Raw genomic sequence first — 14,890 nt, forward strand, 5'->3', positions numbered from 1 at the left:
TTTGTAGCAAATTATTTAAAGTTATAAGACAAAAATTAAGGATATTTAAGTGTTGGTAATTTCGTTGCTCCATCATGGACTGTTGTACCATATGTATTATATTATATTTTATGATGACTGATCTTCAAGATAAAAAGGATTTCTATTATGAGATAAATCCCATAGCAGGATAGATAACCTGTCTATAATTGTAAATATATTAACTGTGTTTTCTTTAAGATTAGTATTGAATAATTAAATGACATATATAATAATAGGAAAAGATTAATTAAGAACAAATCGAATCAAGTACTGTTTAAGTATTTTAACAGAAATGGGCGTGTGGCGTAGTTGGTAGCGCGCTCCCTTAGCATGGGAGAGGTCATCGGTTCGACTCCGGTCTCGTCCAGTATTATATTTTTTCCTTTTTTTTCATTTTTATTTTCTTTATGGACAAAATTTATGAACAGTTTGTATGCAAGCGCTTCGGGGAGTAAATTTATTCCCCATACAAAAACGTTCTTTTCTTTTCTTTTTCGTTCTATATAAAAATTAATTTTTTTTTCTTTTTTTCTTTTTTTCCCCTCTCAAACGTTGTTTGTTTTCTGAGAAAAAAAAAAGTTTTTTCTTAGTATATAAAGAGCAAGATATTTCGCATCAACATCTAACCACCCGTATTTACTCTTGTTTTGTTTTCCATCTTTCTTTTCTTCTTTCTATAACTTTTAATTTTGGTATTTTAATAGTGTAGTTCTTTTTAGTCTTACATATGTTTTTTTAAAAATCTTTTTTGATTTACTTCCCTCCCCATACTTACCTTGAGATGTAGAAGGAGATCAAGTAGTCCTTCCTACCAAACGTTTTACCTCTGAATGTTTTTTTGTTTTTTTTTCTTTAATGCTTTTTCATCTTTTCACTTTTGTTTTCTTTTTTCTTTTTTTGTTTTCTATTCCTTTTTTTAAGGATTAGTAGGATGATTGAGGAAGGGGGAAAATTGTGGAAAGTGTATGGCAGAGAGGATGAAAAACGGGGAAACATTGGAAGACTTTTATTTTATTTTAATATCAAGGAAAATTATTTGAAAGTTGAGTAGTAAGAAGATTTTTGTCTTTTTATTTTTTAACTTTTAAATTTCTGCGGTTTTTATTTTTTTTCTCAATTTTTTGAGGGAAAAATGAAAATTGCTTTTTTTTCCTTTACAAGATATGGAATGGGAGATTCTCTTCTTTTTCATTTCTTGTTACCAATTGCAACGTTTTTGTTTTCTTACATTTGCTGTTTCCTGTATTTTTTTTCCCATTTTTTTCTTCTTTTTTTCTTTTTCTTTCTTCATTTGATGTATTTATACATTGAGTGTGGAGAGAATTTTTTTAAGAGAAGAGAAGGTGGATAAAATAAGGAATTTGCATTTTGATTTAGTTGCGAGCTTCTCAGTATTTTGGAGGTACGTTTGCTGACACTTTTTGATTCCTCGTTTCCTGAATTCAATTATATTTTATGGATTTGAAATGTTGGATCTTTGTTTGGGAGAGAGAGAAAAAAAGCTTTTTTTTTTTTTTTTTTCAACTGGATGGGGATCCGTTTTGTTTCTCTTCCTTTGTAAAGTATAGTTATACGGATTTAGGAAACCCTTTATGTCTCCAGCCATGGTGGAGGGTTAGCACAGACAGGAATTTTATATTTATAAGGGGTGTATTAATTTCTTTTTTTTCTTTTTTTCTTTTTTAGTTCCTTTTAAGGATCTGATAAAAGGATGGACGAGAGAAAAGAAAAGAGTATGCTCTAAAAGGGGAGGAAATTAGTTTGTGAGGTGTTTTTTTTAACACTTTGCTTAATTTTCTTTCCATTAGAATGAATCATTTTTATACATGTTATTTATATTTCATTATATTTAATGGTTCATTTATAAATATATGGTTTATACTATTTATTTTTTTTTCTAAATTGAAGAATTTTTAAAAATCTGTGCGGAGGAAGCTAGGGAAGAATTATTTCTTTTCTGGTGAAAGTGGGTAGGTCTCATAATTTTTGATTTATTTTTTATTTTTATTTTTATTTTTTCTATTTTTATTTTTATTTCTACTTTATTTCAAATTTTATTTTTTTTTTAATGGTCGTACATCGGTCGATGTACGTAAAGTAGAGAGAGAAAAATATGTGTATATATTACTTGTATTGTCTAATTATAACATTTTATATTATACAAACAAATTGTACAGTCGATTTAAAATGCAATTATGGCGTCTAGATCATTAGTGTTTAAAAAGTTCGAGTTTAGTTCGTTGTATTGTTGTTTCCATAATGTGTTTCTGATGTGAATGGGCCACTCAGGAACACCCCAGATCCTTGTTTCTAAATTTACCTCATGCGCAATATTTATTTTGTTTTTAATACATCTAATTTCGAAATGGGCCATCTCTCTCGGGTAGAAAGGCAACTTGCGTATGCCGCTGTAACTTTCATAATCTTCACTATTGCTGTAACAAGATGCAATTAGTTTGGACATTGAAGAGGATGTAATCAATACAGCGTCCCTTTTTTCTTTTAATATTTGGATGGCGGCCTCTTTGGAAGTGAAATCATCAAAGTCAATGTCAAAGAAAATATATGGTTTCAACATTTCATCTTCATGTCCATGAAGATCGGGATAATTACCCGTCAATATAATAGTTATTGGCTTCCAAACTATGGTATTTTCTATTGTGCCATCATTTGACGGTGTCCCACGGCGATAAGTTAAATAGCGAGATATAGTAGATAAATGGGATTCAACTAAAACATTATACGTTTTTACAGAATCTTCCGATTTAAAATCGATAAATAGGAAAGTTGTGGTTTCTGGACTGTTGTAAAACATTCCATATGTTACATTGTTATCGTGGTTGATTTCATTTAACATATATACCATGGGGTCTAAATATAGCTTCTTTAAATTTTTGTGTTCTGGATTCAAGTATAGATTATTATGGCCGACGGCCAATGTAGTATTATCATAGTCTTCCACCAACCAGACATCAGCTTCCACACTGTTTACTCCATGTAACAATGCATCAAATAAGGGCAATGCTCTCCAATAATCGTTATGAGAATGGACTGAGTTCAATGGGTCTACATCTCTAGTCAACACCTCTATCATAGATTGAGTGTCTAACTTGTTAGATAATATAAATTTCCAGAATAGATCATAATAGGAAGATACTACAACTTTATTACTACTTGCATTTGTAGTATTCCCTTGATTATAATTGTTATTGTAAGGGTGGAAATGTTTTGGAATATGTTTGTTTAGATAATCCAAATTGTCATTGAAATACCGCAACAACTTAATACCAGACAATCCTCCAATAATGGGCTGGATTTTAGTCGAATCCTCCAGACTGACATTAATATCATCATCGTTCCACCAACCGTCATTAATTTCCTTCCAAAAACCTTTACCACTATTATTATCGGTAGAGAACACTAGAAGTATATAATAGAAACAGAGAAGGAGAAACACACTACTTACCACTTTGGAGTAAGTTACTGATTTTAACATAATTTTTTGTTTTTTTCTTTGATTGGACTGGCTATTTTTTTTTTTAATTTTTTTGTAGATCTTGGCTTTTAGTTTGTAGCAGTATTGCCTAAACCTCGAAGGATTTTGTTTTTAAAAAAAAAAAAAAAAAAAAAAAACTACACGAAAAAAAGGAGTAAGATTATTCTTCGTTGGGTGATCGACTCAAAAAGGCGAATTTTTTCTATTGTATTGCATGCGTCGGAATATCCGTGTGTTCCGAGCATTGCGGATGGATATTCGGAATATCCGAATTCATTATTAAGCTGCTGATAAGAAACTTTACACTTTTATAATATATAAATATATTTTTACCTTTTTGGTGCTTGAGAATCTTCATATCTCATCTATCTCCTTTTTTTTCTTTGTTTTTGTTTTTGTTAAATCACTCCAATTCTATTTTTATTATCCCTGATAAGATAATGTTTCTTTAAGAGAAAAACAAAATCAATAATAATAATGATGTATAAAAAATAATTAAATATTATTAACTTGTTATATTACAAAAAGTATATAAATGAAAAACTACTATTTCAATTTGATTCATTATAAATTCCCTCCTCTTTACTACCCTCATTAGTAAACTTTTAAAAACGTATTATTTCTATTCTTATATTCCTTTTACTTCTGTTAGTCGCTTTATTGGTATCAAAAATAAAAATATATACACACACACATATATATATATATATAAAAGCAATAAGAAACAAAATGACTATTAAAAAACTTGTATTATTTTGTGGCACTTTTGTCGATACCCCCGAGTTGGGGACTTTAAGAGTAAGAATAAACACCACCATTGGTGTATCCCTTATGATCGGCAACAATAACAATCATAAAAAAGGAGAGATAAAATTTATTCGAGAAAATTCACCTAATTATGATATAAACCCCATTTTAGATGCCTTAGAATATGATCCTACTTTACATACGTCTGAGATTGAAGTAATAAATTTACAACCTGGCACTGACTGGTTGAATGGTACAAGATTTTATTTCCCTGGATTTATTGACACACATTGCCATGCTAGTCAATACCCCAACTCAGGTATTTTTGGGTCTTCCACTTTATTAGATTGGTTGGAGAAGTACACCTTCCCATTAGAAGCATCTTTAAAAGAGTATAAACTGGCTTTTAATGTTTATAGTAAAGCCGTACAGAGAACTATTACCAATGGTACTACATGTTGTTCCTATTATGCTACAATAGATCCCAATTCCACTAATTTATTGGCCGATATTTGCAATCGTCTAGGTCAACGTGCATTTATCGGAAAAGTTTGTATGGATCGAAATTGTCCTTCATACTATAAAGAACACAATGTACAGGAATGTATGGACAATATGGATATTGTATTGAATCACATTTCCGATGAAATTCAAAATGATAGAATAAAACCTATCATAACACCAAGATTTGCTCCAACTTGCTCTCAGGAAATGTTAACCTATTTGGGCGAACTTGTTAAAAAACACCGTTTGCATGTTCAGACCCATTTGTCAGAGAATGTCGAGGAGGTAAAATGGGTTCTTCAATTGTTTCCAGATTGCAAAACCTATACTGATGTTTATCAAAAATTTGGATTATTGTCTGAGAAAACAGTTTTGGCTCATTGTATACACTTGTCTGAGCCAGAGTTAAAAGTTTTGCGAGAAACAGGCAGCGGTGTATCGCACTGTCCTATAAGTAACAGTTCAATTACTTCAGGCGAGTGTAGGGTACGCTGGCTTTTAGATAATGGCATTGATGTCAGTTTAGGTACTGATATTTCTGGTGGATTCAGTAGTAGTATTCTAAATACCGCAAGACAAGCACATTTAGTGTCAAGACATGTAGCTATGAAACAAAAAGAAAATAAGGATTATTATAAACTAAACGTGAACGAATGTTTATACATAGCAACAATGGGCGGCGCCAAAGTGTTGGATTTGCAGGACGCTATCGGTAGTTTTGACGTTGGCAAGCAGTTTGATGCGCAGCTAGTTGATTTAAATACCATAGGATCAAATGTTGATGTTTTTGAGTGGCAACTAACAGATCTAAATGACCGCAACAATGAGAAAAAAAATATGGAGCTTTTTCATGATATTATAGCCAAATGGTTTTTCAATGGTGATAGGTTTAATACAGCTAGAGTTTGGGTTTCAGGTCAATTAATACATAGTATATAACGTTTTTTATTATTTATTGTGTGTAAACAAGTGTAAACAGAAAAATTTTAATAATATGCAGTAGAATATGATATAGGCAAAGTTGGGTAACTTTCCTGCCATTTGGCTAAAACAGCAATTAGATTATCTTCATAGTTGTAAGGGTGTTTTTCAATAAGTTTTGTTATTTTATCTGCTAATGCAAGTATGCTTTTTGCACCTATTTGTGCATTTTCGTGGTCATCCTTTATATCCACATTAATAATGTGCACGACTTTATCCATCTTCCCACCTCTGTTCATTAAATCTTCAATAACCGCATCAAAGCACCTTTCTTCACAGGTGAAAACAAAATCAAATTGTCTGTTATGCTCTAATTGCCATTTTTCTGGTGCCTTTTTTAAGTGACGATTCCTATCCAACATTTCTAATAAGCCGTTCCTCTTATATCTTTCTGGGGACTGTTTTAGTAAATCATTATATATATTATCATATGGGGTTCCAAATTGATACACGTTTGGTTTATCAATAGATAAACCCGGTAGTCTAACTGCACTACCGGTACCAAAGGAGCTCACATTATAACCTGCTTCTTTTAAGACTTTATGTGCTTCCATTGATCTATTGTTATTTGAAGCACACACGGTGCAGTAGCTAAAATCTTGTTTTGGATTCATTTTTTAATTAGTATTTTTGAAAAAGGGAAAGATCTTTTCATATATTTAACTTGAATTTTTCCTTTTGAGTTGTATTTATCTTTTAATCATGAATGTGTTGTATAAGAAGTTATTTCAACATACTTTTGTCTAATTATGCATTTTAGCATTTTTTTTTTTTTTTTTTTTTTCCATCTTAATACAGTTTTTGTATTTTTATTTGAAGTCCGAACCTGCTATTCGGACAACTATATTAAGAAACAGGGCCTAAATAAGGAAAATTGACAATCGGTTCAATCCCCCCCCTCACCAAGATGAATTTTTATAACTAAATTTTCACCCGTTTTTAATTTGAAAAAAAAAAAAAAAAAAAAAAAAAATTGAAAATCCCAAACATAACTACAAAATTACTTATATATAGTAACTGTATCTTGTTCGCATAGAACATTTTCTTCTTCCGCTGCATTATCAAAACTTTGACTTTCATCGTTGTCGTCTAATATAACAATCTTTTGGTTTTTGCAATTAATTTTTTGGAAATCTTCTTCAATATCATCACCGTTCTTGCTGGGTTGTTTTTTATTTTTGAGCGAAAAAATCAATCCAACATCGACATAATCGTCTGATGTTTCAAAATAGTTATTCTGAGCAACCCTAGTATTAACATCAACCAAGGAGCTTGTGTCGGTTTGTAAACCTTTTTTATTTGAATCATTCTCTGCTTCTACACTTTTGGTCCTTGCATCTTCCTCATGATCACAGACAAAACTAGTGTCCTCACTATTTTCCTCAATTACAAAAGATGCATCTTCTATATGTTTCCTACTTGTTATTTGCACGAGGTTTGATCCAGCCATTTGTTCCTGGAAAATTTGCCAACTTTCTTTTCCTTGGATAATAAAACCTAACATCATCGAGGGATCTACTTGAGACAAATGTATCTTATTGAATTTTTCGCCATGTGCGCTTTCCGCAAACGAAACAGCGTTAACACAAGCCTCTTGTGGATTATGTGGGTCCAAATATAACAAGTAGTCTTCTTCAACCCCAAAAAAATAATAGGAAGAAGATGGTCTTCCACCTGATATACCTACCGAAATATTTTCCAGAGACAATATCCTTTTGATTTCATTCCAATAACATTTATTAATTTCATTGATGCCTAATCTAACGCAACACAATATCAACATTGTTTTTGTATTGCCATTATTGTACGTCTCTGGATGATTTTTAAAAAAAGACTCTATATCTTCTACATATATTGTAGCACTATCCGTCGATATCAAGCAGTAATCTATTCCAGAATTAGGGAAATCACAGATTAGTTTGTGAATGCTTCTGGCAGTGGCACTAGGGCTAAACCATTCACCAGGCTTTTTTTTTGATAGTAGCCATCCAACACGAACAAAATTTTGAATTGAAAATGGGTTTTCCAGCCGATCATTAAACCACGATAATATCTCATTCTCCTTGTTCTTTCTTTTTTCGTCATTACCATTACGTCTATAATCCCTCCCTAAATGAATGATTTGTAACGCGTTAGCCAACAAGCTTTGGCCTGTTCTAATCATACATCCCCAACCAATATCTGTAGTAAAAGATCCGTTGTTTACTAAAATGTTGTTATACAATACCATAGGACCGCCTCTAAGTAAAACAGCCAATGCATGGTGATCTTCTTGGCCAGTTATTTTTTTTATGGGCTCAAATTCTGTCCTATAAGTGAAGTTTATCCTGGAATGTATATCACCTAAAACTTCTGTATTGTATTCTGTTTGCTGGAATGAATAAACAAGATAATCATACATTTTACTTATTACATTAGTCTCATCATAGGAATCATTATTAACATTATTAGCAGGGTTATTGTATATTTCTTGGTTCTTATACATTTTGTATTTTGAACCTAATATATATAAACTATCGTTATTTATGTTACAATCTGTATCTTTGGTTTTTTTCATTAAGTCATTATTATCATCAGTGTTGATGTTACTGGTACCGGTATTATTCTTATCAACCATTTTTTCTTTTTTTCTTTTTTTCTTTTTTGTTATCCTACAACACTGTTAGTAAACTACTATGTAAATCTTATCTGATTATGATATTTTTTGAAATTAGGAGGTGTATAATAGATTAGAAAAAGTCAATATTAGTTATTCTGTTGTTCAGATTTTTTACATTAATTTGAAAATAACTAATAATATGAATTGATTGGTAATATTTTTGACCCTTTGTAAGTTATTTCATTAATTCTCCATCGCTGACTTTTCGTTTTATTCGCGCCTCCCCCTTAAACTTTTTTTTAATTTTTAATTTTTAATTTTTTTTTCTTGCTCCTTAAAAAAAAAAAATACAAAAAAAAAAAAAAAAAACAGTGTAAAATACGGACCTATTTTTAAGAATCGGATAAATGACTTCCGGACATCGGTTTATTTTTTATTCCATTTCCCGAGATCCATTTTATCCGCTCTAGGAAAAAAGATTCATCCGAGAAAGTATAATGAGAAAAAAAAGAAAGGATCTGATATTAAAAAAACGTCGATCTTTCATTGCTTTCTTTTTTTCCATAATTACCTTTTTTCCCTGAAAAAAAAAAAAAAAAAAACACCATAGCAACAACCTTATTTTGATTTTAATTCAGTCCAGGTAATATATCTAAAATTGGTAAAACAGTGTAGAAAGAAACATCACATATTCAAAAATGTATAAAAAAAATACTAAAGGTAGAAGAAAAAGAGGTACTGGAGCTAGAGGCGGTAGAGGTAGAGGAAAGTTTAATTATAATCAACAGTCACATTTCAACAAAAAACCAAGGTCAGATGGAAATGCAGCTGACGATTTTTTACCTCTAGTTGGCGGTGGTGATTTATCTAATCCAAATGCAATTTCAGATCTTTACTTTGGGAATATAAATTCGGCACCAAATTCAATGAAAATGGCCGCATTAGGCAGGAGAAGGTATAAATCAGGACAATTTCCCAATAGCGATGAAGACATGAACACAAAAAATCTTCCTTTAAGAAAAAGACCTATGATTTTTGTTAAATCTAAAGAAATATATGATCCCTCAAAAGATTTGATTGATTTATTAATAACAAAAAACAATGCAAAGAATAATTACCAAGGAACTCTAGAAACTAAACCAAACGATGCTGTTGAATCGCAAGCAACAAACCAAGTTGTTGATAAACTGGAGGTTGTAGAAAACGGCGAAGATGGAAGAAACACTGACAAAAACAAAGATGAAAAATACAGTTCAGATGAGAACGAAGAGCTACTGGAAGAATATGATAACACTTCCTCTTCAGATGGGTACGTTTCAGGAGAAGATCTCTATAATTATGACATAGATCATGAGAATGAAAATATTTTGCCTCAAGAAAACATATTTTTCGTTGATGGACAGGGTACGAATATCAATATAGAAAACATACCCGAAACCATAGTAGGAGATGAAAATGAAAAAATAAAGAATACCGAGTTTCAAGATACACTTAAAATTGGGAAAGTCCAATTAAATTTAGTTGAAAATGGTGAGGATGTAGAACTTATACCTTTTAAGAAGAAAATTAATATCAATAACGAAAAAAAAATTGATTTAGACACTAAAATGAATAGATTAAATATAAACGAGTTTTTTGATAAAGATGAGAAATCAAAAACTCAGAAAGATACTGAATACAATAATACTACACCTAAAAGCGAAAACGAAAACGAAAACGATGAACCTGAATTTGGGTTTTTAGATGCAGATTTTGTTGCCAATTCTTCTGAGATAGAAATAACAAACATAGCATTGGGTGGCGACTTTCAAAACAATATGTACTACACGAAATCTTTCAAATATTTTGGCAATTATAATTTCCATTGGGTGGACACAGATGTTGTGGAAGATATATTAGGAGAATTGGGATTACCTGAAGAAAGATATGCCTCTTATTTTGGATTCATTAAAGATAAATTAGTTAAACCTGAGGAAGAACCCCAGCCAACTTATTCCGATGTTTACATTTCAGAAAGTGGAGATGAATATGATAACAGTGAGTATTTTGTTAATAGAAACTTTGATTATATTCCATCAGATCACGAAGAGGAAATGTACTCAAAAGAGATTACCGATGATATGAGAGAAGGATTGGAGGATCTAATCTCTTATAGTACTGCTTATGAGGGAGACAGGAATATGGAATATGAATCCCATAGTATAGCAACTAAGGGGAAGGGGAAAAACAGGAAACTTTTTTTTGACAATAATTCAGACATGGACGACGAACAAAGATTAATTTTGCAATCAAAATTTTCCTTAAGATTAGACCGCAAGGCCACCAAAAGAAAGACAAAAATAGACTATCTCAACGAAGAACATATAAATTCTACGGATTTATTACTCAAATACCCATATGGTATGCATGTAGAAAATATTAAGGATGAATTCAAAAGCTATCTTAGTAGACCTAATCAAGAATTTTTGGTATTTCCACCTTTTGATTCGCATGGAAATCAAACTATTGTTAAATTTTCGAAACATTTTAATACAAAGGCGCAGACAAGAAGAAAGGGAAAATCAAGTAGTGTAACTGTTCACAAAAGTAAAAAAACAAACAGGAAATCACCCAATTACGGGTTGATAGATCAACTATGCAGACAAAGAAGGGTTTTTATGAGATCTGATACAAGGGATCCGTCATTAGCAGCCCAAGACATAGACGATGAAAATCCTAAAAAGCACAAGTATCATGTTAGAGAGGGGGAAATCATTGGTGAAAATGCCCCAGAGATTTCTCACGACAACATTGGGCGTAGACTATTAGAAAAATTGGGCTGGAAGCATGGCGAAGGTCTTGGTATTCATGGCAATAAAGGTATTGTTGTACCGTTGCAAGTAACCGTGAAAAAAACCAAGAAGGGGTTAGGTCATGCTACAAAAGAACCTTAAAGGTGGTAATTAACATAAATATATAAAGATAATTAACCAAAAGAAAATAAAAGAAAAGAAAAAAAGTATGTACTAGTGTCGGTACATAAATATATATATATATTATGTATATATAAGGAAAAAAAAAAAAAAAAAAAAAAAAAAAAAAAAAAAAAAAAAAAAAAAAAACTATATATTTTTTCGAAATCTTTCTATAATATCAACTAATAACCTATCTAAGCATTGTTTTAAAGGATGGTTGACTTTATCGATATTTTTAACAACATTATATTCTCCTAGTGCCATTTTTTCAAACTCTTTAATGTGAATTTTATCATTATACAATAGATAATGCAATTTGTGAGCAAATTTCACCAAATAACCTCGTTCCAAACGAACATATATCGAAGTTAAAACCAATTTTTGATGTAGATAATCGTAAGGTATATTCATGGTTAAAATTACATTTTTCAACAGATTCTGTAACTCAACGATATCCAAATCATTAACTGCATCCACCTTCAAATGTTCATAGTGCTCTTTATCAATACCCATGGAAGACACCAAAACAGATTTTAGATTAATTGCTTTTCGACTATCACCTTGAAGCAATTTTAAATTTTCTTCCAAAGCACTGTGACTTTGTTGAAGAGAAAAAAGCTTTTGTTGTAAGTCAACAATATTAGCTTGCTTAATACTCAACTCTTTGTTCAGATTAGCTAGCTTACTGTCAAATTCTTCGTTAAGTTGATTTTTGGATGCAAGATCGGTTTTTAATTCTGCGATTTGCTTTTCTAATATTTCTTTGTCTTTTAAGTTGGACTTGATCTCTTGTACAGATATCGTAATTGTTGAGCTTAATTTATTCAACTCAGAAAGCTGAGAATCTAACTTACTTATTTCTTCTTTGTTAGAGCAATTATTCAAAGCTTTTTTGAAGTCTTTGATGTTTGTGGTGTACGTTTGCATATTTTTGGTTTGTGATTTGGTTAGATACTCAATAGGTGATTTCAATTTTTTTTCTAGACTATCTGGTAAATCTTTAACATTTTCTTTCAATGTTTTTAACAACAAAATTTGTTCATCTTTTAATTTTTTATTTTCTTCACTGTATCTTTTGACTTCCTTTGTCATAAGCTTATTTTCTTCAATGTATTGCTTCATTTCTTCTGTTTTGGTCACATTTTCTTCAATTTGTTTCTGGATCTCTTTTGTTTTTAGTGCATTCTCCTGCTCCAAATGTGCAATTTGTTTTTGAATGTTTGCTTTAGTTTCAACGACCTTGTTTAACATTTCCATATCTTCTTTTGTGTAGAATCGTTTAATGCTATACTTTTCATATAAAACTGTTTCTATATTGAATTCTTCTAGTTGCGGCTGGCAAATTTTTTTTTCTATTAAATCACCAAGTGGTATTTTAAATAGAAAAAAACAAGAAAGTTTTTTAGAAATGTCCTCAAATTTAAAGGTAGCCTCGTCTAAAAGTTTACCTGATTTCAATTGTTTATCTTGTAAATCTACTAAAGCAGTGTTTAACATTTCGATTTCTTCAGCATTTGCGGTTATGGTATCATTTAATTTTTTAATTTCCGTCTCTTTCATTTCCTTTTCTTTCTCATTTTTTTCCTTATTTTTCATTTCTGTGTCCTCCATCTCTTTATTTTTCCCTCTGCTTTCTTCGAGTTCATTAGTCAAGCTCTCTATTTGTTGCTTTAGACCATGAATTATTTCTTCATGTTTAAAACGTTCTTCCCTTTCTTTTTCCTTTAGTTTGTCAATGGATGTATTTTTTTCCTTTTCTATTTCTTCGCATTTGATTTTTAGTTTACTGAGTGTGCCATCTAATTCTTCAACTTTTTTGTCTTTCTGCGTAAGATCAAGTAAATTCTTTTTTATAACGTTTACGACGGAACTGGAGGGATTAGGATCATTTTGTATTTGCAAAATTTTGAATATATCATTGAAAATGCTTTCTTGGGATTCAATTTTTTTTTCTAAACATTTATTTTTAGTATTCATTTCGTTCAATTTTTGAATTTCACTTCGCTTTTTATCTTCGATAAGTTCTTCTAGGCCTTTAATTTTTTTTATGTAATCATGTTGTGATTTGTTCAAATTTGCTTTTAGGGACTGGACATCAAGGATAACTTCCCCAATTGTGTTACCGATTAGGCCACTGTTAAATTTTAAATGTTGCTGTTGCTGCAGTTTGTTTAAAGGAGTAGATTCTGACATAATATTATTACAGTTATTATTTTTATCATCATAATTTTCACAGTATTCTTTATACGGAGCCACTTTGGTCAACTTTTTGACTGATGAAGGTGTAGGGGTTTCTGGTCGACTTATGCTGACAGTATCGTTATCTTTGGTTTGAACAGTTAGTATAACAGTACCACTACTGTTTTTATTTTTATTTTTGTCTTCATTTTTATCTTTATTTTTGTACTTATGTTTGCTTTCATCTTGGTCAGTACTATGTTCAGATACGCCAACCAACTCTTCAGCTTTTTTATGTTCATCCGCGCCTACAAGTTCATTACCCAAAACAATATTTTTTTTCTCCTGAATTTTTTGTATTTCATTTTTGGATTCAGAGGGGTAAATATTGTTGGAAATTGAAGAAAAAGATCCTGGAAAATCAACCATTCCAACTCTATCACTATTCTCATTATAACAAGTAATAGAGTCAATATTATTTCCTTTGTTATTATCCTTTCGTTTTTCTTTATCAGACAACATTCCCCCCTTTTTCTTTTTATCTTTTTTCCCTGTTTCACATGTCATTATATGATCATTTACAATTTGGCTTTTGTTAACTAATGGTTCTATTGGATCTTTTGGGATGTTGATTAGTTTAGTACTTACGACCCTGCGAGGTTTTGGATTACTAATAGATGATTGTTTTGAAGAAATATTATTATTATTATTAAAAATATTAGTAGAATCTTGTAAAACATTACCATTATGATTATTGCGGATAGTAGTGACGGAAGCGGGTGCCGTAATACTATTACGTGAAGTTTTAGAAATAGATTGGTAATTGCTGGGGGTTTCATCACCCGAATACTTGCTATTATTTTTAATGGTGTTTACACTGACATTTTCATTTTCCATATCCATGTCCAAATCAAAAGTTTCGTTTTTAAAATCCCGATTTAACTTCTTGTCCACAAGTCTCAGGGGTTCAATTGTTGGCTCCAGTGTCATTTGGTTTGCTTTCCCAGAAAAAATTTTATTCAAGTAGATAGAACAACTTTGAAAAAGATTATTTTCGTTATGTTCATTATTACTATCGGTACTAATACTTTCCATACTAATAGTTTCATTAGTTGTAGTAATAGTAGAAGAGGAGGAAGAGGAAATCTCCGAACTACATGTATTTAGTCGATGTAACTCTTCAATGTCCATTGTTATAATATAGGTTTCTTTTGTTATTGTTGTTGTTGTTAATATTATTATGTTAGATTGATAAACAAGTTGGAAAAAAAAAATATATAAATATATATATATATATATATACCAATGTTATTTGTTTATTTTCATTTATATTTTTTTTGTTTGTTTGTTTGTTTGTTTATAATTAAAGATATTTTTTTATTTATTTTCATTAACCACAAAAAAAAAAGA

The 14,890-nt window shown here is 30.7% G+C and overlaps 6 protein-coding genes and 1 non-coding gene across 7 annotated transcripts; 3 read left to right on the forward strand and 4 right to left on the reverse strand.

Annotated features, from left to right (window-relative positions):
- Nucleotides 1-315: 315 nt before the first annotated feature.
- Nucleotides 316-388, forward strand: SCDLUD_003024. The gene has a single exon. It is a non-coding gene; the product is annotated as a tRNA-Ala (tRNA).
- A 1,815-nt stretch (nt 389-2,203) lies between these two features.
- Nucleotides 2,204-3,517, reverse strand: AIM6 (Aim6p; the record flags this gene model as incomplete). The annotated part of the gene is made up of 1 exon (XM_046077662.1): nt 2,204-3,517. The coding sequence occupies one exon, from the start codon at nt 3,515-3,517 to the stop codon at nt 2,204-2,206; it is 1,314 nt and encodes a 437-aa protein (XP_045935461.1).
- Nucleotides 3,518-4,246: 729 nt separating this feature from the next.
- On the forward strand, nt 4,247-5,707 carry GUD1 (guanine deaminase; the record flags this gene model as incomplete). The annotated part of the gene is made up of 1 exon (XM_046077663.1): nt 4,247-5,707. One exon carries the CDS (start codon nt 4,247-4,249, stop codon nt 5,705-5,707), a length of 1,461 nt encoding a protein of 486 aa, XP_045935462.1.
- A 47-nt stretch (nt 5,708-5,754) lies between these two features.
- SSU72 (RNA polymerase II subunit A C-terminal domain phosphatase) lies at nt 5,755-6,363 on the reverse strand (the record flags this gene model as incomplete). The annotated part of the gene is made up of 1 exon (XM_046077664.1): nt 5,755-6,363. The coding sequence occupies one exon, from the start codon at nt 6,361-6,363 to the stop codon at nt 5,755-5,757; it is 609 nt and encodes a 202-aa protein (XP_045935463.1).
- A 386-nt stretch (nt 6,364-6,749) lies between these two features.
- On the reverse strand, nt 6,750-8,366 carry ATG4 (cysteine protease ATG4; the record flags this gene model as incomplete). The annotated part of the gene is made up of 1 exon (XM_046076963.1): nt 6,750-8,366. The coding sequence occupies one exon, from the start codon at nt 8,364-8,366 to the stop codon at nt 6,750-6,752; it is 1,617 nt and encodes a 538-aa protein (XP_045935464.1).
- A 680-nt stretch (nt 8,367-9,046) lies between these two features.
- Nucleotides 9,047-11,281, forward strand: SQS1 (Sqs1p; the record flags this gene model as incomplete). The annotated part of the gene is made up of 1 exon (XM_046077665.1): nt 9,047-11,281. One exon carries the CDS (start codon nt 9,047-9,049, stop codon nt 11,279-11,281), a length of 2,235 nt encoding a protein of 744 aa, XP_045935465.1.
- Nucleotides 11,282-11,449: 168 nt separating this feature from the next.
- CNM67 (Cnm67p) lies at nt 11,450-14,671 on the reverse strand (the record flags this gene model as incomplete). Its single annotated transcript, XM_046077666.1, has 1 exon — nt 11,450-14,671. One exon carries the CDS (start codon nt 14,669-14,671, stop codon nt 11,450-11,452), a length of 3,222 nt encoding a protein of 1,073 aa, XP_045935466.1.
- Between the last annotated feature and the right edge of the window lie 219 nt (nt 14,672-14,890).

This window comes from Saccharomycodes ludwigii, chromosome III, assembly GCF_020623625.1.
Source record: "Saccharomycodes ludwigii strain NBRC 1722 chromosome III, whole genome shotgun sequence".
Classification (NCBI taxonomy): domain Eukaryota; kingdom Fungi; phylum Ascomycota; class Saccharomycetes; order Saccharomycodales; family Saccharomycodaceae; genus Saccharomycodes; species Saccharomycodes ludwigii.